The following is a 25,091-nucleotide window of genomic DNA, read 5'->3' on the forward strand; positions in this document are numbered from 1 at the left end:
TCCTCAGGTTGCACAAACTGAAAGGTCTCCATTGTCACTGGACACGCAGGGGCCAAGTTACATCCACTGGATCTGTATCAATTACAGCATCCAAGTCAGTGCAGATCCAAGCGACTAGATCTGCAAAGCGCCAGGCAAGGTGTTTGGAGTGGCTGTTGAGTGGATTTTTCTCTCTTGGGCTTGTGTGTGAAAGACCCCTCTGCTGGCTGGCTCTCTGCAGAGGCAATAGAAGCAGAGAAGGAGGCAATAGAGGCAGAGAAGGAGTTAGCCTTTGCTGCCTCAATTGCCACAGCATAGGCCCTAAGATAGGCTTCAGCCTGTCTTTCATCAGGTGCAGTCTGGGTTTTCTACCTCTCTCACCTTCCTTCTCACTTGTTTCATCCCCAGCTCCTTGGAAAACCAGGAGCAAGTTTGGCTCCACTGCATGAGAGGGAGTGCCTAGGAGTAATTGTGCCCATTTCTCCATCCCAGAGGTTGGCCAAGACTTTGACAGGATCGCCTGCCAAGGTGGCAGGAAACTCCCCAAGAGCTGTCAAGAGTCCATCCAGATCCATAAGCCTCTTGGGGTGGGCCATCTCCATGGGACCCCCACCCCTGCAGAGGAGATGAGTCCCAGTAAACCTAAACCCCACCGGCAGGCGATCTGTCCATGACAAGGGAACTGTCCATGCCTTCTTCACCAGCCTGACATTCTCCACCACCGGCGTTTTCAGACCAGGGCTCCTGCTGCCAAGGCAGTCCAGGTGGTTTGGGCTTCTGCTGCCCCTGCCCTGCTGCCCACCCAGCCACGTTCGCCCGGCACGTGGCAACTGCAGGAGCCTGGGAAGAAACTGGGTCTGGTCCTGAGGGAGGTACCACTTCTTTCATACCAAGGCTCTCATGCCAAGCGCAGGCAAGCTGGCATGGGGAGCAGGAGGAGAGGGACCCAGGTGTGCCTGCAGTGGGGGGGGGGGGGGGTGAAGGTGCTTCCATGGAGCAATGAGGAAGCAAGAGGGAATGCCATGGGGAGGTCAGTGCGCTGGGCAAGGTCCCCAGCTGGCTAGCCCAAATCCCGAGAGTCAGCGCAGCATGGCCCCTTGACCCATCTGGGCCAAGCCAAGAAGACCCTTTCTGGCTGGAAGGGAGATGTTAGTAAACTTAAAGAAATACTGGGTGTGATCCCATGGTCAGCAATACTAATAGAGAAGGGAGCTCAAGATGGATGGGAGTTTCTTAAAAGAGAGATACTGAAGGCACAATCTCAAACAGTTCCAATGAGGAAGAAAAATGGGAGATGTCTCAAGAAACCAGGATGGATGACTAAGGAACTTTCAACTGAGCTAAGTTTGAAACGGAAGATGTATAAGAAATGGAAAAAGGGGGAAATCATGAAAAAGGAATTCAAAGAAATAGCAGGCATTTGTAGGGTAAAGTCAGAAAAGCTAAAGCGCAGAATGAACTCAGGCTTGCTAGAGAGGTTAAGAACAATAAAAAGGGCTTTTTTGGATATGTCCGCAGCAAGAGGAAGGAGAAGGAAACGGTAGGTTCACTGCATGGAGAAGATGGCAAAATGCTAACAGGAGATAGAGAAAAGGCAGAATTACTCAACACCTTCTTTGCCGCAGTCTTCTCAGAAAAGGCAAAGGGGCTCAACCTGAGGATAATGGAGCAGAGGACAGAATAAGTCAAGAGACAGTAGAGGAACACCTTGTTAATCTAAATGAATTTAAGTCTCCAGGACCAGATGAACTACATCCAAGGGCATTAAAAGAACCGCAAATGTAATATCGGGGCCATTGGCAATAATAACCTTTGAGGACTCCTGGAGAAGAGGAAAAGTCCCAGCCGACTGGAGGAGGGCAAACGTTGTCCCCATCCTCAAAAAGGGGAAGAAAGAGGATCCCAACAATTATTGTCCAGTTAGTCTGAGATCAATCCCAGGAAAGATTCTGGAGCAGATCATTAAACAGAGAGTCTGTGAACATCTAATAATAATTAATAATAATTTGTTTTATTTATATACCGCTATTCCAAAGGTCATAGCGGTGAACAGCAAGTAAGCTAATTAGCAAGTAAGCTAATTTGCCCCCAATCGTCTGGGTACTCATTTTAGCTCCCTCCTCGGAAGGATGCAAGCCTGAGTCGAGCTTGGGCCCTTTTGCTGGTCTTGAACTCGCAACCTTCTTGTGGTTTTGAGCAAATGGCTGCAGTGCAGGCATTGAACCACTGCGCCACCAGGGCTCTAGAAGGCAATGCCATGATCACAAAGAGTCAACATGGGTTTCAGAGAAAGAAGTCATGCCAGACAAACCTTATCTCCGTCTTTGATAAAATGACCATCTTGGTAGATGAAGGGAATGCTGTGGATGTAGTAGATCTTGATCTCAGTAAGGCCTTTGACAAGGTTCCCATGACATTCCTGCAAACAAGCTTGTAAAACGTGGGATAGACAAAGTAACTGTTAAATGGGTCTGTAATTGGTTGACCAGACGAACCCAAAGGATGCTCAACAATGGCACCTTTTCATCCTGGAGAGAAGTGACCAGAGGGGTGTCCAGTGGGGCTCTGTCTTGGGCCCAGGGCTATTCAACATCTTTATCAATGACCTGGATGACAGAATTGGGGGAATACTTATCAAATTTGCAGATGACACCAAATTAGGAGGAATAGCTAATACTCCAGAAGACAGGATCAAAATTCAAAATGACCTGAATAGACTAGAAAGCTGGGCCAAAGCTAACAAAATGAAATTCAACACGGAGAAATGTAAGGTATTGCACTTAGGGCAGAAAAATGAAATGCACAGATATAGGATTATGGGGGACATCTGGCTGAATGAAACTACATGTGAAAGGGATCTGGGAGTTCAAGTAGACCACAAGTTGAACATGAGTCAACAGTGCGATGCAGCAGCTAAAAAGGCCAATGCAATTTTTAGGCTGCATCAATAGAAGTATAGTGTCTAGATCAAGAGAAGTCATACTGCCACTATATTCTGCTTTGTTCAGGCCCCATCTGGAATAATATTGTGTCCAGTTCTGGGCACCACAATTCAAAAAAGACATTGAGAAACTGGAGCCATGTGTCCAAAGGAGGGAGACTAAAATGGTGAAGGGTCTGGAAACCATGCCCTATGAGGAACGACTTAGAGAGCTGGGGATGTTTAGCCTGGAGAAGAGAAGGTTAAGAGGTGATATGATAGCCCTGTTTAAATACTTGAAGGGATGTCACGTTGAGGAGGGAGCAAGCTTGTTTTCTGCTGCTCCAGAGAACAGGACCCGGAGCAATGGATGCAAGCTACAGGAAAAGAGATTCCACCTGAACATTAGGAGGAACTTCCTGAGAGTAAGGGCTGTTCGACAGTGGAATGCACTCCTTCCTCGGAGGGTGATAGAGTCTCCTTCCTTGGAGGTCTTTAAACAGAGGCTGGATGGCCATCTGTCAGGGATGCTTTGATTTGGATTTTCTGCATGGCAGAAGGGGGTTGGACTGGATGGCCCTTGCGGTCTCTTCCAACTCTATGATTCTATGATTCTATGAGAACCCGACCTAGGCTCTCCTGCTGGTGAGAGCATGAAGGGAAGAGATGTGCCATGTGCTGCTTCCCTGGCTTTCAGAAAGTGGGCATTTCTGTGGTGCAGCTGGGCCGGAGGGAGGGTTTGGATGGTCTCAGCAGTTCCCCCTGCCCAGCCCCACAGAATTGGCTATCCTTCCCAGAAGACAGGTAATGGAGGACACTCCTTGCCTGAGGGAGCAGCCCCAGAGGCTGGCAGGGGAGGGTCTGCAGCTTCCGAGACCCTCCTGGGCTGGAAAATTGCTCTTTGCTCTGTGTGAATCAGCTCAGATGACAGTCGGTTAGTCTGTGTATTGGGGAGGGGGCAGTGGGGAGACTGGAAGCGGGGGCTACCCCACGCCTCCCCAGAGAACAACACCCCAGGCGTGGAGGGTGCAGGAAAGGCCAGCAAGGGGAAAGCCCTTGAGGGTGGCCTCTCTTTCCAAGGCTGGGGGGCTGCTTCTGGATGCATCCGGTTGTGGGAGGGCCCTGTATATATTTTAATTGATCAATCAATTAAAACCAATCAATTATCAATTAAAATATATACATTCCAAAGAGCAAACCTTGATTTTGACATTTTGTACAAGAAGTACTATGCCATTGTATTTAATGCGACTTGAATGTAGTGGAGTCTCCTTCCTTAGAGGTCTTTAAACAGAGGCTGGATGGCCATCTGTCAATGGGGATGCTTTGATTTACATTTCCTGCATGGCAGAATGAGGTTGGACTGGATCAGGGCCCTTGCGGTCTCTTCCAACTCTATGATTCTATTAGCATCCTTGGATTTTGGTATCCAAGTGGGTCTTGGAACCAAGCCCCAGCAGATACCAAGGGCCCACTGTATGTAGATGTAAACACATTTAGGCTGTGCGTATGTAATTTAAAGTTATAATTTTAATCACAACCACTAACATTACATTCAATAATATACGGAAATTACGATTTACAAGTAACATTAGTACAACAAGTATGACTGGGGATTCTCTATGGTGTGTTATAGGGGGAGGTCAATGGGTCAGTGACGCCATGAGTTACTGCATCGGGTGACACCAGCCCTAAGGATGGACTGTCCTTCTCTGGTGTTTTGCAGAAGGGACCCTGTACTGGTGTGAATATGTTGGAGTACATGGAGTGGGTGTGCTGCATGGCCTCATGGGGCCCCGTCCTCGTCCCTTGTCCTGTCATAATGAGCCGTATCCGAAAAGGGTGGCTGGTGTCTTGGTGGGAGGCCAGGGTGGTCTGTGGCTCCTTGCTTGGCGCTCCCAACGGCCCCTGCTCCCCTTCCTCCGCAGACCACCACCCTGATCGGGCTGCTGAAGACGGCACGGCTGCTGCGTCTGGTGCGCGTGGCCCGCAAGCTGGACCGCTACTCTGAGTACGGGGCGGCCGTCCTATTCCTACTGATGTGCACCTTTGCGCTGATTGCGCACTGGCTGGCCTGCATCTGGTACGCCATCGGGAACATGGAGGGCAAGACCATCGGCTGGCTCCACTCGCTGGGCAGCCAGATTGGGAAGCCCTTCAACGACTCAACGCCTCACCTGGGACCCTCCATCAAGGACAAGTACATCACGGCCCTCTACTTCACCTTCAGCAGCCTCACCAGCGTGGGCTTCGGCAATGTCTCCCCCAACACCAACCCAGAGAAAATCTTCTCCATCTGCGTCATGCTCATCGGCTGTGAGTGGCAGCCCAGGGGGCAAGGGGGCATGGCTCTGTCTGGGGCAGGGGCACATACGTACACATACACATACACACATGCAAGGGAGCATAGGTTGAGACCCCTGACTGCTGGGTGCCCATGTTCTCTCGTCTAGCCCACCTTGCAGGGTTCTTGGGAAGACAGAATGGGAGCAGAGAGAGGACAGCATGCCCTTACCTGGCCTCAGTGGAGAAAGGACCAGTTAAAAAGGAAAGAGATGGAGTTAAATAAAACACACAGTTTGTGTGATATCTGAGTGCAGGAGTCGGGAGGACCTGGGTTCAAATCCTCAGTCTGCTACTAGGTGACCCTAGGCAGGTTCCTCCACTGAATGATAAATATTGCAAATTCCTAAGAGAGGGGCACCGTATCGGAGGCACTGTGCTGTCATGGTTTGAGACCAGGCTGCAGAGCCTCACCTAGGAAAGGCTTTTTGTAACCACAGGAAGGGTAAGCCCACTGGGTGACCTCCAGCAAGTCGCAGTGGCAAACCTCCTCTGATGAAGTCTCACTAAGAAAATCCTAGGACAGGGTCCCATATCTCAGGGTTGACTTGAAGGTAGGAGTCAGTATAGTGCAGTGCAAGAGACCAGGGTTCGAATCCCACTGGGCAACCTTGGGCAAGTCACACTCTCTCAGTCTCAGAGGGAGGCAAAGGCAAACTTCTGAATAATAACTCTTGCCAAGGAAACCCTGGGAAAGAGGTGCCAGACAAAGTGGACTGGAGGCACATGACAAGCAAGAAAAGAGCCCTTGTGCATTTTGGGCAGAACATAGAATCATAGAATTATAGAGTTGGAAGAGACCACAAGGGCCCTGATCAAGCCCAACCCTCTGCCATGCAGGAACTCTCAATCAATCCCAGCAAGGGGGGCTGCCCTGGCACAAGGGGCCCACTGCTGAAAAACTGGGCAGCAGAATCTCCCCTGGTTCACTTTGCAGACTTGTTCTGCCCTTTGCTGGGAACCACCAGCAACAACCCACAAAGGTCTGGATTTATGGGTCAGCCTGTCTTGAAACTATGGAGGAGGATCTGGCAAGTGGTGCAAGGGCACTTGCCAAAGATCCTTAACCTTGGGAGGGAAACAGTCCAAGACCAGCCATGGCTGTCGCACTGGCCCACTGCCCACTCATGTGCCCAATTACGCACACGCAGGCCCAATGTCTTCCAAAGAATTCAAAGATATAGCCCTGTTAGTCTGTAGAATCAGTCTGTAGAGAGATCTTGCAGCACCTTTGAGACTCACTGAAAAAAAAGAATTGGCAGCATGAGCTTTCCTAGACTTCAGTCTACTTCCTCAGATGCATTTAGATGCAACAACAACAACAACAACAACATGTAGAGAGATCTTGTATCCCCTTTGAGACTCACTGAAAGAAAGAAGTTGGCAGCATGAGGGGCTTTCCTAGACTTCAGTCTACTTCCTCAGATGCATTCAAGTAATTTGAATTGACATTCTCGTATACCAATGGCATATATAGGTCCGTTGGGTTTCCACTCCACCAAATGCATCTCAGGAAGTAGACTTTGGTCTAGGAAATCTCATGCTGCCAACTTCTTTCTTTCAGTGAGTCTCAATGGTGCAACAAGGACTCTCTTCCAAAAAAACCCTGCAAGCCAGAGATGTCAGGACCTGAACCCGGGGCTGTACAAATGCCCAGCCTGCATTCTTCGAGTGTAGCCCCACGCGCCCCTTTCCCACCCCAGAGAGCAAAAGGTGGCCCCTGCTAGAAGCTTTGCCTGGCTTGCAGACCGTATGGGGGTCCCCAGACCCCTTCTGTCCCTCCTGTTCATCACTGCTGTTCTGTGCCTTCAAGTTGTTTCCAACTTACAGCAACCCTACGAGAAACCTGTCATGGGGTTTTCTTGGCATGCTTCTTCAGAAGGGGTTTGCCCTTGCCATCCTGTGAGGCTGAGAGAGTGTGACTTGCTCAGCGCACCCAGTGGGTTTCATAGCCAAGAAAAGAGGATTCGAACCCTGGTGTTGTTATTATTGTTATTATTATTCTACTTTATTTATATAGCGCTGTAGATTTACACAGCGCTGTACATACAAACAATAAAATCGATAGAAATGAAACCTGCCAATGGTGTAATGCTACAAAATACATATAAAACAATAGATAATAATACGAGAGAGATAAAATAAGCAGGCAACAAATTAAAAACATCAAATATCAACTCAGATATATGAAAACAATCAGATAAACAGTCACACAATGCCTGGGAATGCACCCAAATTAAGCAGCAGGGTGCTTTACGAAAACCACTTGTGCCAACCACAATGTCCCAGGGCTTTGCCTTGCTTTTTTGGAGCAGGACCAGGCTCTAGAAGCCTCCAGAAAGTGTGAATTTCTGCTGAAACAATCCCTGCAGCGCCACTTACTTCAGATTGAGCAAAAGTAAAGCCTTCCCTGAAAAAACCCTCTGACCTCTACTGCCAAAATTCAATGGCATGCAGAAGCGGGAGGTGGGCAGCCCCATGGCAGGTGGGTCAGGGGTCCTCTGGAGAAGCACACCCCTCTCCCAGGTGCTTCCAGGCGTGGGCTTTGGGAAGTCCAGAGGCAGAGTGTCCCACCGGACACTTCTCTTGGGTCCTCCTTGTTCCAGTCTGGCCTTTGGCTGGCAGCTTTCAGACTTTAGGGGTGGCACTGGAGATTTTGGGGTGTGGGGAGAGGGATAGAGATGCCTCCCTTGGGGGCAGGAGTGGGGCATCGCCTGGCCCAGGATGGAGAGCACGGTGCTTGCATGGCAGCAGGCTCTTCCCATGGCCAGGGGTCCAGGTGGGTTAATTGAGAGGGGCAGGAGGGTCAGATCTGGGGCGCAGACCCCTCCTCTCATTGGTCTCCTCCTGTCACCCCCTCCCCAGCGCTGATGTACGCCAGCATCTTCGGGAACGTCTCAGCCATCATCCAGCGGCTCTACTCCGGCACGGCCCGCTACCACACCCAGATGCTGCGAGTGCGGGAGTTCATTCGCTTCCACCAGATCCCCAACCCATTGCGCCAGCGGCTGGAGGAGTACTTCCAGCACGCCTGGTCCTACACCAATGGCATCGACATGAACGCGGTGAGTCTGCACAGGTGGCACCTGGGTGGCGGGCAATGGCTGCTGCAAAACACTTTGGACACTTCTGTATGAATAGCACCTTTGACTGTGGGTATCCGATGACCTGGACGTTGTTGGAGTGCAGCTCCCATCAGCCTCTGTCAGCCTGGGAGCTACAGTCCAGCACAGTTAGACTGATACAATTATTATTATTATTAACCTTTATTTATAAAGCACTGTAAATTTGCACAGCACTGTACATACAATCTTTTAATTAGACGGTTCCCTGCCCTCAGGCTAACAAATAGAGTTATAAATAGAGATGCAAAGGCCTGAGGTTGGGGGGGGGGACTAGGGGGAAATTGTGGGGGGTATGTTTTCCCTGTTTTTTCTGAAGCATTTTTCCTATACAAACGGGGGGAAATGATGGGCGCACTCTTTTCTAAGGATGGCTAGAATGTTCACAACAAACTCTCCTCATATTTCCTGCCCCAAAAGCGTATCTGAAATCTAAGAAGAAGGTTCTTATGTAAGACCCTGAACGGTGTTAGATCATGACAATTCCTGTTCTTGGTTTCCTTTTTTTATGGCGAGGAGGAGCGTGTTTGTCTGCCTGGCACCGAGAGGCAGGATTTAGTGAGAGGATGGGCTCCAGTCTCTGGAGGGGAGCAATGTAAATACTGTATAAATATAAATAAATATTTATTATTATTATTATTATTATTATTATTATTATTATTATTATTAATGTGTCATTTCCCCCATTTTTCTGGAACGTTCAGGTTTTTTCCCCAGGAAAGGGTGAAACCTTTGCTCCTCTCCATGGCTTCAGGATTTCCAGAAACATTGCATCTCCAGTCCCAAGCAATAAAGGAATAGAGTGAGGTCACTGAGGCTAGAAATGCATGCGCAGTGTGGCCTTTGGGGGAGCATGGGACCCAAAGGACCTCTGAAGGTGGGACTAGGCCCCAAAACGGCCAGAGTAAGCGTCAAGTGTCCAGGGCATTAAGAGCAGAGCAATGGAGGCATCCTGCTAGCGGCATACGCAGGTCCACAGCAACCTTGTAGCTGCGCATTTTGGTATCCTCTTCCATCATCACCCACAACCCACTCTAGGGTCACTGCAGAAGCCCCCTCCATGGCCATCCCATGACTGGTGAGGGTGGGAGGGGCGCTGGAAAAGCATCTGGCTCTGGCCCCATTGTTGGGATATAGAGTCACAAGGAAAATGTTCAGTGTGGGTTTAAATAGTAACCAGGCATTAAAGGGTGACTGTGAGCCATAATGATTAGGCATTTAAGCAGGAAGCGACCTCAAGAGATAGTCAACAAGGGCTGAAAAGACCTCTGGAATGCCTCCAGTCTGAAGAGTCACTCAGGAGGGAGGCTGGGTCCTTTGTGGCACAGAGGGAGAGGCAAGGCCTAGTAGGCCTCATGGAGCCTTGGCTAGAGTAGTGACTTTGAGCATTCTATCCCAGAGAGGGTTGCTACAAGTGTGGGTGGTGGAGGGTGTCCATGTATATAGAGTTGCACACAGTGGAACTTCTTCTAAGGATAAAAGCCTCATCTGAGAGAGGTTTACAGTGTCTCTTTGCTCACGAAGAAAGGAAGAGGTGCTTCTCCAAGCTGCTGACTACGGTCACGAAGGTGGAGAATCTGGCGCCAAACGTTGGCGTGTTCCCTCATGCGCTGCGCAACATCAACAGCGTTTTAACACCCGTAGCCATGACAGGGAATGACTACATTGTCAGCTGGGTTTCACTGGTGTCCTATGGGAGCCTCATTAGGTGCTGTCATAGTTTTGCCTCTGACTACAGGGCCATAGCCAGACCCTTCTCCAATCCTCCACCTTTCTCATCAGTCATGGAATATCAATTGGGGGGCACAGGAAGGTCCGAGGGTCAAGGAATGGCCAGCCGTAGCATAGCTCCGCATGCATAGGGTTGCCATTCATCAGGACCTCCAAACCGGGACAAATGTAGGACAAAATGTTCAAATGTAGGACACATTTTTTTTTGTGTCCTACATTTGAATAGGAGCCTTCGAGGCTTTCCCTCTGGGCCTGGGCCCCGCCCTCGGCGGGGGCGGAGCCCAGGCGGAGAGGGACTCATCCCCTTCAGGGAGGCTTTCCCTCTGGGCCTGGGCCCCGCCCTCAGTGGGGGCGGAGCCCAAGCGGAGAGGGACTCCTCCCCTTCAGGGAGGCTTTCCCTGCAGGCCTGGGCCCCGCCCTCAGCGGGGGCGGAGCCCAAGCAGAGAAGGCCTCCTCCCTTTCAGGGAGACTTTCCCTGTGGGCCTGGGCCCCGCCCTCGTCAGGGGCGGAGCCCAAGCGGAGAGGGACTACTCCCTTTCAGGGAGGCTTTCCCTCTGGGCCTGGGCCCCGCCCTCGGCGGGGGCGGAGCCCAAGCGGAGAGGGACTCCTCCCCTTCAGGGAGGCTTTCCCTGCAGGCCTGGGCCCCGCCCTCGGCAGGGGCGGAACCCAGGCAGAGAGGGATTCCTCCCCTTCAGGGAGGCTTTCCCTCTGGGCCTGGGCCCCGCCCTTGGCGGGGGCGGAGCCCAGGCGGAGAGGGACTCCTCCCTTTCAGGGAGGCTTTCCTTGCAAGCCTGGGCCCAAGCGGCAAGCGAAAGCCTCCCTCAGCTTGCTATATCTCGCCCGGGAGCAGGGGCAATCCCGGGGATGGGGCCAAACCGGGCCGTGACCGTGCGGCCCTGCTCCAAACCGGGAAAGTCCCGCCCCCAGGCGGGATATGGCAAGCCTACGCATGCAGAACTACTGCACTGGGCTGGACTGTTGCGGCCACAGGTGGACATCCTTGCTTGCCAGTTGGCCTCAGGCCACATTCTTGTAATGGAACCTACTTGGCCAGGTTCTTGGGAAGATGAAAGTAGGAGTATGAAGAGAACGGCAGACCCTGGGCAAAAGGCGGGGTAAAAGTGGCAGGGATGGAACTCCACAAAGTCCATGCCCTGCCCTTCTGGTTGACCCTAACCCTGCGAGGGAGCCCTCGGTCCACTGCTCTCCCCAGGATGCCTGGCCAGAGAGTGCCCCTTCTGGTGTCCCTCCTGAGGGTCTTCCTTGCTTCCCCTGCCTCAGGTGCTGAAGGGCTTCCCAGAGTGCCTCCAGGCAGACATCTGCCTCCACCTGAACCGGAGCCTCCTGCAGAACTGCCGGCCCTTCAAGGGGGCCACCAAGGGCTGCCTGCGGGCCCTGGCCATGAAGTTCAAGACCACCCACGCTCCCCCGGGGGACACCTTGGTCCATGCCGGGGACGTCCTCACCGCCCTCTACTTCATCTCCCGCGGCTCCATCGAGATCCTGCGCGGCGACGTGGTGGTGGCCATCCTAGGTGAGATGGGGAGGAGCATGGCGCTTGCCTATGGACTCTGTTTGGGATGGTGGTCCCCAGCAGAGGTGCATCACAGCCCTTTCGCTGAGGGGCTCCAGCCTCCCCTCACAGCCAAGGGGAGAATTGGGCACCCAAAGAACTGATTCTGACCAGATTGTCCCTGCCAATGCTCCATTTCCCCATAGATGCTACACGGGGCCCGTGTCTGGTGTGCATCTCCCACCAGAAGATGGGCTCCCATGGGTTAAAGCGTACAGAAGGAAAGAAAGGAAAACAAAGCCCATTCTCCCCCTCCCAGGGCCTTGAAAATGTCGGAAGGAGTCTGCTCCCGGCTCTCAGATCTTTTCCCAGCCTCAAACTGCAAAACCAGTGCAAAAAGAGTGTTTCTAGCAAAAAGTCACTCCTATCAACGAACGCTTCCTTTGCCGCTGGAGACATTTGGCCAGGATGCTAAGGACTCCAAACCCCATCTAGAGGCACAATTCACCACCCCCTCCCCACTTTCGTTGCCCACCTTGTAGCACAACTCTGGCACGCGCTACATGTGTTGAAGCCACAACCCAAGTGAGCCGAGTGCTGCACTCTCCCTTGCCAGGAAAGGCCAAAAGACAACCCCCAATTCAAGGGTCTTTTTCTTTTCTTTGGGGGAGGGGCACAGATTTTGCAGATGGGGGTTTCTCTTCTCTCCCCATCATCCCCATCAGTCTCCTTTCTGCCAGATTTCAACTGCTGCAAGTGTGTGTGTGTCTAAAAAGGTCCCCTCCTTGGCTCCCTGGTACGGCCACTGACCACTTTGTTCTGGCCAGAGACAGAGAAAAGTCCTTGTGTTTCTGTCTGGGGATGATGGGGAGAGCACTCAATGGCAGAGAGAGAAAGGGTCCTTCCCGCATCTCTTCTGGCTCTCAGCACAATGGTCCATTCAGGTTTTGATGTTCCCAATGCTGACCAGAGAGGAAGGTGTATTTGCTGCCATTTTAACTGCTCTGGCTCAGTTCTACAGAATGCTGGGATTAGGACTTTGGGGAATTAGCAGAATTAGAAGCCACCCACCCCTTGAGGATGGTGTCCAGAGCTTCCCTCTGCCCCCTTCTTGAGCCCAAAAGGGGCCTGGCTCTTGGGGAGGCTTATGCCCACTGGGTTCCTTGCCGCTGGTGTGACTGCTCCAGGGGTCTTGGCCCCCTGAGTCTGGCCTTGCATTGCCCTCCAAGCAGGGGTCTCTTGGGCTCCACTTTCTGGCACAAGGCTCCTTTGCAGATGGTCAATTGGGTCCCTCGCCTGGCTCTCGTTCCAACAGGAAGCCTTGGCACAGGGTCCCAGGGGTTCCTTCCTCTGGTTTGAGGATCAGGCAACCGCTCTGCTCTGGCCAGCCTTTTCTCCCTGGGACAGCGGTGTTCAGAGTCACCAAGAGAGCTAATGGGTTTGCCCTCAAATCCAGCACAATCTTGAGAGACACAAGGTCATGAGGCATTTGTCTGTCTTCCCAGCCATGCCTCTTTCCCAAAAGTGGGGCACCCCAGTATATTTATAGTTGCTGCCTCTGGGACCTTTGGACCCTGCCATTGATCAGGGCGTTCTGATTTATGGGCGCTCCTCCCTCCCCATGAAAGAGAACAGAGGCACAAATCCACCTGGAAATACCTGGATGGGTTTTATTCCTGTGGGACTGAAATGTGCCCAGATGCTGCAGAAGCTGTGCCTCGAGGGAAGAAGTGCCCAAAATTATGAAAGAGAAATATAACACTGCAGCCTAGTCTCCTGCAAAGATTTCCTGACAATCCAACATTAAAACCGAATTAAACTCTGGGTGCCCCCCCCCACCCACACACACACTGGGTCTTTGGATGTTGTGGGCGTTGATTCTGCATCCACAAAAGCAGAAGCCTTTTTAGACCCTCCAGTGCATTGGAATTGGTCAGCCAAAGCCCCAGGTTCAGTACAAGTTGCTTTTTAGAAACTGTCCAGAAGAGAGTAGAGTGGTGTGTCTCCCCTACCACCCACCATGAAAAGGGAATAACTGCTCCCCTTTGCCCAGTTTTTCACCCTGGTTGTGCCTCAAATCACCCAGTTGTGGGTGGCTTTGCCCCAGGTCAGCGGGGGCACACCTGGCTAGTAGCTTTTGCTTCTTGTTGGGCATCTGTTGGATGCAAATCCACTCTTCAGGACCCGTTTCTGTTGGGGTTCACAAGACCATAGTGTTGGAAGGGGCCACAAGATCATCCAGACCAGTCCTATGCCACAAAGGAACTCCACAGCTCAATCTTCTTGGTGATTCCCGCATTGCGTTCCAGGACTTGTGGCGGCTGCACCAGAATCCCAGCCGCAGAGAAGGATGTGGGGCACAGGGTGCTTGGTGTCCCTTGTTGCAAGCGGTGGCCCTTATTTAAGGGACAAAAAGCTTGTCCCGTGTGGGCATTGAAGAGGATGCCAAAAATCCTGCATGTTCAACTATTGGTCAGACTCACACCCTGCAAGATACACATCAAATGTGTGTCGTGTGTGTGTGTGTATGATGTGTGTGTGTGGCTTTTGCCTACTCTTCATGCGCCAGGCTGAACTGGGCCCTCAGCTTGGCGGCAGTAAACCTTGTGAGATTTCCAAGGTTTTGGGGTTCTCATAGGGGTCTAGAACTGTCACAAGAACAGAGATGCTCCTTGCATAGGCCATGTGGCCTCAGGGGTCCTGGCCAGCCTGGACTGACCCTTGTTTCTCATTTGTAAACTCTGCAATGCTAGAAGGGAGCAGCAGAGGATCGTTTCCAGAGAAGCAGAAGCATCTCTTTAGAGGATTGGGTCTGGAGGGGTATTCCTTCTCTCTCTCCCCTTCCCTGTCCTTTCCTGTCCCAATGACCAAGTCCTGAGCTTGGCCTTGCAGGTCACCCACACTCCCTCCCCAAAACACACACACACACAGCATGCGCTATTGAGGTGGTGTGGGGCAGGGGGAGGTATGGCGGTAGGAAGGTGGACTTGCGTTACAGAGGAAGGCGAGATCGATGCTTAATATCTATCTCTCCTTCCGGTCCCCCTCCTAACCAAAGGGACCTGAGGGTCATTCCAACCGTGCCACAAACCCTGTCGCTGCTCCTGTGCAATGCCAGGTCAATCAACAACAAGTCCCACATCCTCCATGATCTGCTGGAGGACAGTAATAGCGACCTGGCTTGCATTACCGAAACCTGGCTTGGGCCTGAGGGAAATGCTGTGTGGGCACAGGCCCTCCCTGCCGGGTTTTCGGTGAAGGACCAGCCCAGGTTAGGTGGGCGGGGGGGGGGGGGGTGTTGCCTTGGTCCACAAGAACACCTTGTCTCTCACCAGGAACCACATCCGACAAACTTCTTTTATCGAGTGTATTTACCTGACCCTGAAGGCTAGGGACAGTCTAGGGATTCTGTTGGTGTATCGGCCACCCCGTGCGCTAACGGACTCCCTTAACGAGCTGACACAGCTGGTCGCGGAGCTGATGCTGGAGACACCCAGGCTGCTAGTCCTGGGTGACTTCAACATCCCCTTCGCGGCCAACTATGTTCTATCCGGTGCGGCTCGGGAATTCATGGATACCATGGCGGCCATGGGCCTGTCCCAGCTGATTGCGGGTCCAACGCATTTTGCGGGTAATACACTGGATTTGGTTTTTTTGTACGGATGCGGAAAATCCGTGGGCGGAAATAACTAATATTTCCCCCCTGCCATGGACGGATCATTTCCTGGTTGAGGCAAAAATCAAGGCTTCTACCCAGATCCCCCCCGGGGGTGGTGGACCTATTAGAATGGTCCACCCTCGAAGGCTGATGGAACCCAAAAGGTTCCAGGAAGCCCTAGAGGGATACATGGTTGGAAGTGACGGCGACTCTGTTGATGCCCTGACTGGTATCTGGAATACCGGTCTTTCTAGGGCTATATTCAGTATCGCTCCCAAGCGTCCTCTCAGGCCTGTTTCCAAACGTAAGCCTTGGTATACGGAAGATCTCCGGGCGAGGAAGCGGGACCTGCGACGGCTAGAGCACCGCTGGCGGAAACACCTACGCTTAGCCGACAAGACTCTCCTAGACCGCCTCTTGGAGGACTACGGAGAGGCGATACTCGTTCTATGGTGCTCGTGTCGCGTCCGCGGAGTCGCGTCCAGCAGAGTTGTTCAGAGTGGTCAGGGAGCTAACTCAGCTCCCTCCCACTCTGAACCAGATCCTTGAACCTTCTAAGGCCTGCTGTGACCAATTTAACAACTTCTTCGCGGATAAAACCTCTCGGATAAGCGAAGGTCTTAACGCCGGCATTAGGGCAGAACCAAGGGTAGAGGCATCCAGAGCCTCCGTGGACTCCATTAAACTGGATCAGTTTGAGTTGGTCAGTACCGATGATGTGGACAAGATCCTTGGAAGCGTTCGGAAGACAACCTGCTCTCTCAATCCCTGTCCCTCATGGCTAGCGGCTCAGGGGGGACCGGTGGTAACCTCGTTGTTACACCGGATTATTAATACATGTTTGAGGGATGGGCAATTTCCATCCAGCTTAAAATTGGCCACTATAAAACCGCTGCTAAAAAAGCCCTCCCTCGACCCCCTGATACATAGTAATTATCAGCCAGTCTCGCTGCTGCCATTTCTGGGGAAGGTGATCGAGAGGGCGGTTGCAATCCAGCTTCAATCGGTCTTGGATGAAACGGATTATCTGGACCCATTTCAAACTGGCTTTCGGGCAGGTTACGGGGTTGAGACGGCCATGGTCGCCTTGGTCGACGATCTCCGTCTGGGCATTGACAGGGGAAGCGTGTCTCTGTTGGTGCTCTTGGCCATCTCAGCGGCTTTCGATACCATAGACCATGGTATCCTTCTGGAGCGCCTGGCAGAGGTGGGAATCGGGGGCACTGTGCTCCAGTGGTTCCGATCCTACCTCTCTGGGAGGTTCCAGATGGTGCAGCTGGGAGACGTGTGCTCCGATAAGAGGGCCCTGACATCTGGGGTCCCTCAAGGAGCCATTCTGTCTCCCATGCTTTTCAACATTTACATGAAACCGCTGGGAGAGATCATCCGGAGACATGGGGCGCGGGGTTATCAGTACGCTGATGACACCCAAATAGTCTTCTCTATGTCTCCGACTGATGCAGTGACCGAGGATGGCGTCTCTCCTCTCGTGGCCTGTCTGGAGTCGGTAATGGGCTGGATGAGGGAAAACCGACTCAGTCTGAATCCAGAGAAAACGGAGGTACTTGTGATAGGTTCCCCTGGTCCAGGAATGGCAGTGGTTCCACCTGTCCTGAACGGGATCACACTTCCTGTGAAGGACTCCGTGCGCAGTCTGGGGGTGCTTCTTGATTCGTTGCTTCACCTCACATCTCAGGTGAATGCGACGGTCAAGAGCACCTGTTATCAGCTTCGGCTCATTCGCCAGCTGCGCCCATACCTGGCCCAGAGAGACCTTGAAACGGTGGTACATGCTCTGGTAACCTCTCGATTGGATTTCTGCAATGCGCTCTACATGGGGCAACCCTTATACCATACCCGGAAGCTACAGATGGTACAGAATATGGCAGCCAGACTGGTCACTGGTACTTCCAGGGCCAGTCATATTACACCTATACTTAAAGATCTGCATTGGCTGCCCATTCGCTTCCGGGCACAGTACAAGGTGTTGGTGATAACCTATAAAGCCCTACATGGCTTGGGCCCAGGATACCTGGAGGACCGCCTCTCTCCATACATTCCGCCCCGCACACTCAGAACATCTGGGCAGCAGCTACTGAGGGTCCCAGGGGCTAGACTAGCCTCCACAACGAGGAGGTCATATTCCATCGTCGCCCCGGCCCTCTGGAATACGCTGCCCATAGAGCTCCGCTCGGCCACCTCCCTGGTCCAGTTTAGGAGGGAACTAAAAACCTTCCTATTCCGATCAGCATTCCCCGAATCAAGCGCCAGCTAGTCTTCCCCCCCTTCGACGGCAATGGCAGCTGGCTGATGGGGTTTTAGTTTTGTTTTAATATGGTTGTATAGTATTTTAATATTTATTGTAATTGTATTTGTATTGTTATTAATATGTTGTTCACCGCCCTCACCATTAGAAGGGTGGTATACAAATAAAATCTTTATTTATTATGTATTTATGCAACCACCTTTCCTTTTCTTCCTAGGGAAGAATGATATCTTTGGGGAGCCACTGAACCTGTATGCGCGGCCTGGCAAGTCGAATGCAGACGTGCGAGCCCTGACCTACTGCGACCTGCACAAGATCCACCGGGAAGACCTGCTGGAGGTGCTGGACATGTACCCCGAGTTCTCCGACCACTTCTGGTCCAACCTGGAGATTACCTTCAACCTACGAGATGTGAGTTTTGCTCGGGGGGGGGGGAATTGCCCTGCCACACATGCCTCAACACACCCCCCCCCATCCATTTTGAGACTGGCAGTTAATGCGCCTTCTCTGGCATTGCAGACAAACATGATCCCAGGCTCACCGAGCAGCGATGAAATGAACGGCGGCTTCAACCGCTTACGCCGCCGCAAGCTCTCCTTCCGCCGGCGGACCGAGAAAGGTAAGGACAGTGGGGGATCGGGGCCCCTTTCGCCCCTCTTCCTTACCATTCACAATAACCACCAGCTGTGTGTGACGCAGACAGAAGGCTGGCATCTCTTTGACTGGCTGCAACCCGCCTGGAATTGTGTTGCCATCACACTCTGCACCCCCAGAGAGGTGGGCCTTTGTGCACCTTAAAAAGGGCACAGGAAGGAAACATGACCCTGTCACGCATTCACGGGATTTCCCTGTGAATGATTTGTTGCTGGTTATTCCCTAGTTATTCCCGGACAATGATGCTTTAATCACAACGTCATGTTAAAATCTTAATCACGATCATGTGGGTTTCACGGGATAATCCCCGATTTCCCCATGTGATAAAGTCCTCACCACATTTGGGACATCTGCCATTCATATACATGAGGCACTTAGTAAGAAGAATGTCCTGCTGGCTCACTTTGCAAAAGAGTCACTCAGGCACCTCTTATTTAGCCCTGCAGCTGGCTCACTTTCTCAAGTTTGGATTTCTTCCAGCAGCAGCTGCTGCTGCACACACAGTTAGCCAGAGAACAGCAAAACAGAGAAATTAAGTCTCCAAAGTTTTCCCAAAGGCTTGCACTGATGGGGTCTTATGGACCACAAGTGGCAGTGCTGCCATGGCAGAGGTGTTACATGGTACCACTTTGAAAAGGCCACATCTCCAGTACATTCCAAGACTATGGTCTTCACGGTGTGGATGAGTGGGAGACATCTCCAAAAGTGTGGGCAGGCTATTTTGGGGGAAGAGGGTCCTGCAGGGAAGTTAGAACTTGGAAGTGGGCTCAGAATCACAGTGGCCACTTGTGCCGCTGGTGCAACTTTGGTACCAAGTGGACTGACTGCTTGGGCCTCACCTTACTCAGATGGCCTTATACTCCACGAACAGATGCTTCTGAGTCCTCTTTGAAGGTCCAAATGGGTTAAAACCATCTCCCATTCACCACTGCCACCTGAGCATCTTAAACTGATGGGTGTCACTGCGTTGCAGAATGGGGTTGGGTGGCCCTTGTGGTCTCTTCCAGCTCTGTGATTCTATGATTACAAACTCTGCCTTTGCCCTTGCAGGGGATGTTGTGCGTGTTTGGGGATGAGTGAAATAAAATGAGAGATTTGTGGCACATGCATGCACACATACATGGCTTGGCACTTCCCTGCCCATGCTTAGTGTTTCATCAAGGGGGCTTGCAATTAGGGAGGGGACTTTTCTGCAATGGCCCATCAGTGCGAAATAGAAATTAGCATCCAGAAGTCCCACTCAGAGCATGACCCTTTGAGGACTGTGCCACCTGCCCTCGCTGTTGCTTTCCGGAGGAGCCCAGGGCTGATCTCAGGACCCCCATTGACTGATAGCCCTCTTGGCTCCCTCCTTCCCAGCAGCCCGCATGTTCTCCCACTTTGGACCCCAGGGCTGGGAGGGGGCTTGCATGAATGGTCAGAGGTGGGCTGCCAGCACTCCTTTGCCCATGTGCTCTTGCCAGGATTTGGCTCACCAATTCCTACTGTCTCTTCCCACAGACGAGGAGAAGACGGGAGACTCTATGAGGGCCCCCCAGAAGGCGCTGCACCTGGGCCAGAACTGCCAGGGCCCCGGGGGGCCACCCAGGTGGGATCCTTGCCTCAGCAGCTCAGTGGCCTCCAGCCCACCCTCGAGCGATGAAGAGGAGGATGGCCACGTCCCACTCCCCAGCGCCACAGAACTGCCATCGCCTTTCGGGCCGGCCATGACCCCTGGCGAGCCCCCCTCCCCTCTTCCGGCTGAGCAGAAGGGCAGCGACCCCTGCAACCCTCTCTCAGGTAAGACTGGGGGGGGTTGGGGGGGGTATTGGGGGTCTGCAGCCACAGCTCGCCTACAGTTGTAAACCGCTTAGACACTATTAGTTCAGTATGAAGCAGTATATAAATGAAGCTGTTTTGTTTTTGGTTAAGGAGCCCTTTGAATAACGCCCCATTTGCTGTCCCCCTTCAATTAATCTGTCTAGTTGGCCTCTCTGAAATAAAAGGATAGAATAGGTCTTCCTAAAGTTCTTTTTTCCTAGGAGCAGCAGCAGACAAGACCCACACCCAGAGCTCAGGACACATTTGTTTCTTGGAGGGGAAACAAGCTGGGTACTCATTTTAGCCACCTCCTTGGAAGGAGGCAAGCCTGAGCCAAGCTTGAGCCCTTTCACTGGTATTGAACTCACAAACCTTATGGTTTTGAGCGAGTGGCTGCAATACAGGCATTTAACCACTGCACCTGGGCTCTGCAGGGACGTAGCCAGGATTTTAGGAAGGGGGGGTTCAGACTAAGTGCCACCATTATTTTGGGGCTTGGGCGCGGCGGTGCAGCAGCACGCACTATTCATTTTTCTAATGGAAGGGGGGGTCTGGACCCCAAGAACCCCCCCCCCCTTGGCTACGTCCCTGGGCTCTGTTAACCATGATCAAAATGGAGGACATTTTGGAATTCCGCCTGGACAGAATGTTGAAATGTAGGGCAGGTCCTCAAAAAGGAAGATGTGTGGTCAGCCTTTGCCCAGCATTGCTTCCAAAATGAAATCCAGAAATTCTAGGGGAAATCAAAGGCATGACTGTTTTAAAAAATAAGAGCCCTGGAGGAGAAAAGGCAGAGAGTCCCTTTTAGGGGGGATTTTTCTGCATTAATGATCCACCTGATACTTCATTCCCCATTGCGCTCTAGATGCTGCTGGAGTGCAAGTCCCAGCATTCTTCACCGTTGACTATATTGGCTGGAGGACTGATGGGAGTTGCAGTCCAACAGCATCTGGAGGGCAGCACTTGGCTCACACTCACCGTCTTAGTGAGCCATTCAGCAGAGATGCATGATAAGAAGGAAAACAGACACAAATCATAACACAGTAATTTAAAAAGTAGGGAAACAAGAAGAACCCTATAAAATCTGTGCTCCTTGGGTTGGTAACTGTTACGTGACGGAGGCAGCAAAGGGTAGCTAATGCCAACAGAGCAGGCACAGAAGGTGTAGTCTCTTCTGTATCCCCCAAATGTGCCCATTCCCTTGTCCAAATTCAGGCACTGCCACTTTCTGTCCCTGGGACCCCCTGAGGGCAAGATGGCATTGGGGGGCACTCCCCTTCCTCCTCTTCCTCTTCCTTTGCCACGCAGGGGCCTTTTCGGGCGTCTCCAACATCTTCAGCTTCTGGGGAGAGGGCCGGGAGCGTCAGTACCAGGTGCTGCCCCGCTGCCCAGTCCCTCCACCCACCGCCCTCAACATCCCCCTGACCGGCACCAACCCCTTGAGCCACCGGCACCGATCCGAGCTGGAGGGCCGCATGGACCTGCTCCAGAAGCAGCTCAACAGGTACGACGGCAGCAATGACAAAGGTGATGGGTCAGGCAGAAGCCCACCGGGGCACCTCCTCTTCCATTCCTGCCAGGACTTGAGCGTCTTGGTGGAAGCGAGGGTTGAGGGGTCATTTGCTGGGCCTTTGGGGGCTGAGGCTCCATTTCTAGGTGGAAAGAGACAGAAGGGTCCTGGGATTTGTGCCCCAAATTCGCAAAGGGGAAGGAGGTTGCTTGTTGTGTGTTATGCACCCTCCATAAATGCTCAGAGATACTCTCTGCTTTGCTGTTGCTTTGTATCTTCCTTCTGGGGCTGATCCAGGCAACAAGAAGGGCCAGAGAAACAAGGATTTCTTGGAAATGTTGTGGCAGAAATGGACTAGAGGCTGGAGGCAGGGAGAGGAGACTGGAAGCAGGGATGCACCCTGAACAGAGCCGATTTTGGCCCCAGCCAGGCCAGGCTTGGCTTCTGACCCTTGTGCCAAGACCAGAGCTCAATGTGGGCATGCTCAGCCATTAAAGGTGTGAAGCAGTGCTAATACTGAAGGAGATGGTGTCTCTGAGGACGTGCAGAGTCCACCTCAGAACCAGGCCCCATGCAACTAGAATTAAGAGTAAAACATCAGAACTACTTTTGCAGCTCCTAGGATGGTGGAAGTCTGGGGGGCACAGGGAGTCCCTTCTTGTTGAGTGAGGCTCCCACTCTCCTGAGGACCCCCATGGCATGTGGGTCCCTTTCCCTTCACTCCTCCAGGCACTTTGCCCTGAGGTCAGCCCCTGAATAGTTTAGATGTGGGGCACAGGGGAGTCCGTAGGAAGAGTGCCCCCCGGCCACACGCACGCACAGCCTCTCGCCCTCTCTCCCCCCCCCCTTTTCACCCTTCTGCCTGTCCTTCCTTCTGCAGGCTGGAGAGCCGCTTGACCGCAGATGTGGCAACCATCCTGCAGCTCCTGCAGCGCCAGGCAGTGTTGGTGCCACCCGCCTACAGCACAGTCTCATCTCCTCTTCCTCCACCACCACCACCTCCGGCCCCTGAGACAGCTCCTGGGGATCGGCCCCTGCTGGCCGGCCCCACAGAGGTTCAGGCGCTGCATATCCCGGCTCAGGTAAGACACATGTGCCCCTGTGCCCGGGTGCCCATGTCCAGCCTGCCAGGCCCCAATCCTTGCACCGCATGCAAGGCTTGGAGAAGTTATTTGTGGGGACTAATGATCCTCATAGCAAAATGACTAGACCAAAGAAATGTACCCTTTTCCCAGCTCTGGCTTGGAATTTAGCAAAACACTGATTGGCCAGTGGCAGATTGACCAAATGTCACTGATTCCTGGATTCTGGATTAAAACCTGGTTTAAAACACCAGCCGGTGAGTCTTGAGAGACTGCCAAAGCAATGATGATGATGGTGGTGCTGGAGAAATATCAGTGGTATGATGATGATGACTTGGGGGTTGGGGTTGGGAGACCCCAGTGTGTCCTTTGGGGTGCCCTCTGCTTCCCCGCCTAAACCTCCCTTGGCCGACCCTATCCTCCTCTTGATCCCCCTTCAGGTCCCAGACTTCCTGGCCCCCTGCCTGGACCCAGCGGCCTACCTTGGCAAGGGCGATGTGGTGCTGTTGGTGGAGCCCCCGCTGCCCATCCCCCGGCGCCTCTCTCTGCCCGGTCAGCTGCCACCCGCCACCCTCCCGGACTCCTGCACGGACTTACACAGACACTGCTCGGACCCGGGCAGTTAATGGCCTGTTGAGTAAGGCCCCAGTGGAGGGCCTGCTCTGGGAGTCGGGTACCACCCCCCCACCATCTTGTGGGCAGGGGGGCCCCTCAGGCCTTCTGAGGAGGAAGGCCGTTCTGGGCTGTGGCCAGGTGAGGGTCCAGCCCACACTCGCTCTGCTGTTAGCCGGCCTAACAGGGATGGGCCAGCAGCCAGGGTGACCACTGGCCGGTGAGCTGGCAAGGACTATTCATGGACAGACGGTCTGCTTGCAGGGATAGTGGTAATAACAAGTAACAACAGATAATAATATTAATACTGATAAGGATTAGAACTCCCCCCCCCCTTGTGACCCCAGACATATCTATCACCTGAGACCAGCAGGACATGCAGAGGCATCCGGTGATGGCAGAGGTGGCCAGAGGAGGGGGAGTGAGCCACCATTTGCCCCTCCAGCAACCCTAACCATCCAGACTGGGGGGGGGGGGTCAGGGGGGGTCTGGCTTTCAGGCAGGAGGCTCTGTGGGTTGGGAGGGAGTGGGGGTCTCCCATGATTTTGCTCCCTAATACCCCTCCTGTCCCTTTGCGTTCCCTGAGGGGGGGGGCTGACTCACTTCTAGGTTGTGTGTGTGTGTGTAGGGGAATGTGTCTGTGAACAAGAGAGATGCACCCTGAGGTGAGGCACAGGGCCACTTTGCAGCCAATGCAGCTTGTTCTGTGCCAGGAGGGCTACACCAATCGCCAACTATCTCTGCCCATGTCTCCCCCAATTCAACCTAGGCCTTGCCCCTTTCCCATTTCTGTGCAGGGTTCCCCCTCCTCATCCCTGGTGGGGCCTGCCTGCGGGTAACCACCCGCCCAGCCCTCCAGGTTCCTCTGGGTCCCTGCAAAGGGGCAGCCGGTGGTCAAGTCAAAGCCCTGAAAGAGACCAGTTGGAGCTCAAGGTGGGTGGGGGGCTCCTGGGAGTTGGGGCGAGAAGGTGGGTGGGCATTGGGGGGTCCCAGAGGAAGAGGGTAACTGACCCCTAGCCCCATGGTCATACAGGAGGCTGAGGAGACTGCTCAGGAGATCCTCGCGTCTGGGATGGAGGTCATTCTGTGAGGGGGAAGAACTGGCACACTTCCCTCACCTCCATGGGCAGCCCCACACCCTGGCACACGTTGGTAGGGGACATGTTTGGGCAGAGACTGCAAAAGTTACTTTTTCCAATTGTGCCCCCACCCCAATCTCCCAGCCATTCTGGGAGCTGCGGTCCGAAAAGGAACTCCTCCAAGTCCAGTTTATCTCCCCATCCTTGAAATGTGTCTCTATTCATTTCATCTGTCTCCCCACTCCGCCAACAGCACCCTGGGCCCAATTCTCCATGGGCTCATGTGCCCCCCCCCACCATTGCAAGGATCATTTCTGACCCAGGTTGTCCTCTTGAAGGCAAATGGAAGGCAGTGCAGGTGTATTTCTGTGCCGTTGCTCCTCCCTCAGCAAAACAGCCCTGCCATCCAGATGTAAGAGCAAGGGGGAGGGGCTCTGCTGAGTGCCCCCCCACTAACCCACCCAAACCCATTGCAGAGGCTGAACAGGATGGGCATCAGCCCAGCCATGGGGCCCCTCAAGACCCCTATTTCCTGGAGGCCCCCCATGGGTGGCCCAACGGGCTCCAGGCCTAAGTCATGCCCCATTGGTCCCTGATGTCTGAATGCACGTGACCCCCACCCCACCTCCTCCCCCCATCCCTCCCCTGCATGCTGTACTCAGCATTAGCAACTGGTGCCCAATAAACTTCCAAGTTGGATGCCTGCTGTCCACCTGTTTTTGATCCATCTGTCTATATTGGGGCGGGGGGGGGGGATGTCATGCGGGTGGAAGGGATGCCCTGAGAAGGGGAAGACCCCTGGGTGCCCCCCTCCAGTTCTGC

At 53.1% G+C, this 25,091-nt stretch overlaps 1 protein-coding gene across 1 annotated transcript in view; it reads left to right on the forward strand.

Annotated features, from left to right (window-relative positions):
* The window catches only part of KCNH2 (potassium voltage-gated channel subfamily H member 2), an 84,622-nt gene extending 60,967 nt beyond the window's left edge, over positions 1-23,655 (forward strand). Inside the window, exons 7-15 of the mRNA XM_089533971.1 lie at positions 4,828-5,215; positions 8,108-8,307; positions 11,377-11,629; positions 17,750-17,943; positions 18,052-18,151; positions 19,687-19,965; positions 21,295-21,490; positions 22,377-22,578; positions 23,019-23,655. Coding sequence (XP_089390097.1) covers positions 4,828-5,215; positions 8,108-8,307; positions 11,377-11,629; positions 17,750-17,943; positions 18,052-18,151; positions 19,687-19,965; positions 21,295-21,490; positions 22,377-22,578; positions 23,019-23,204 — 1,998 coding nt within the window. The 3' untranslated portion in view covers positions 23,205-23,655. The remainder of the gene's footprint in view (positions 1-4,827; positions 5,216-8,107; positions 8,308-11,376; positions 11,630-17,749; positions 17,944-18,051; positions 18,152-19,686; positions 19,966-21,294; positions 21,491-22,376; positions 22,579-23,018) is intronic.
* Positions 23,656-25,091: the final 1,436 nt, after the last annotated feature.

Source organism: Sceloporus occidentalis, unplaced genomic scaffold (assembly GCF_023333645.1).
Source record: "Sceloporus occidentalis isolate IW3139 unplaced genomic scaffold, rSceOcc1.0.p SCAF_7, whole genome shotgun sequence".
Lineage (NCBI taxonomy): Eukaryota > Metazoa > Chordata > Lepidosauria > Squamata > Phrynosomatidae > Sceloporus > Sceloporus occidentalis.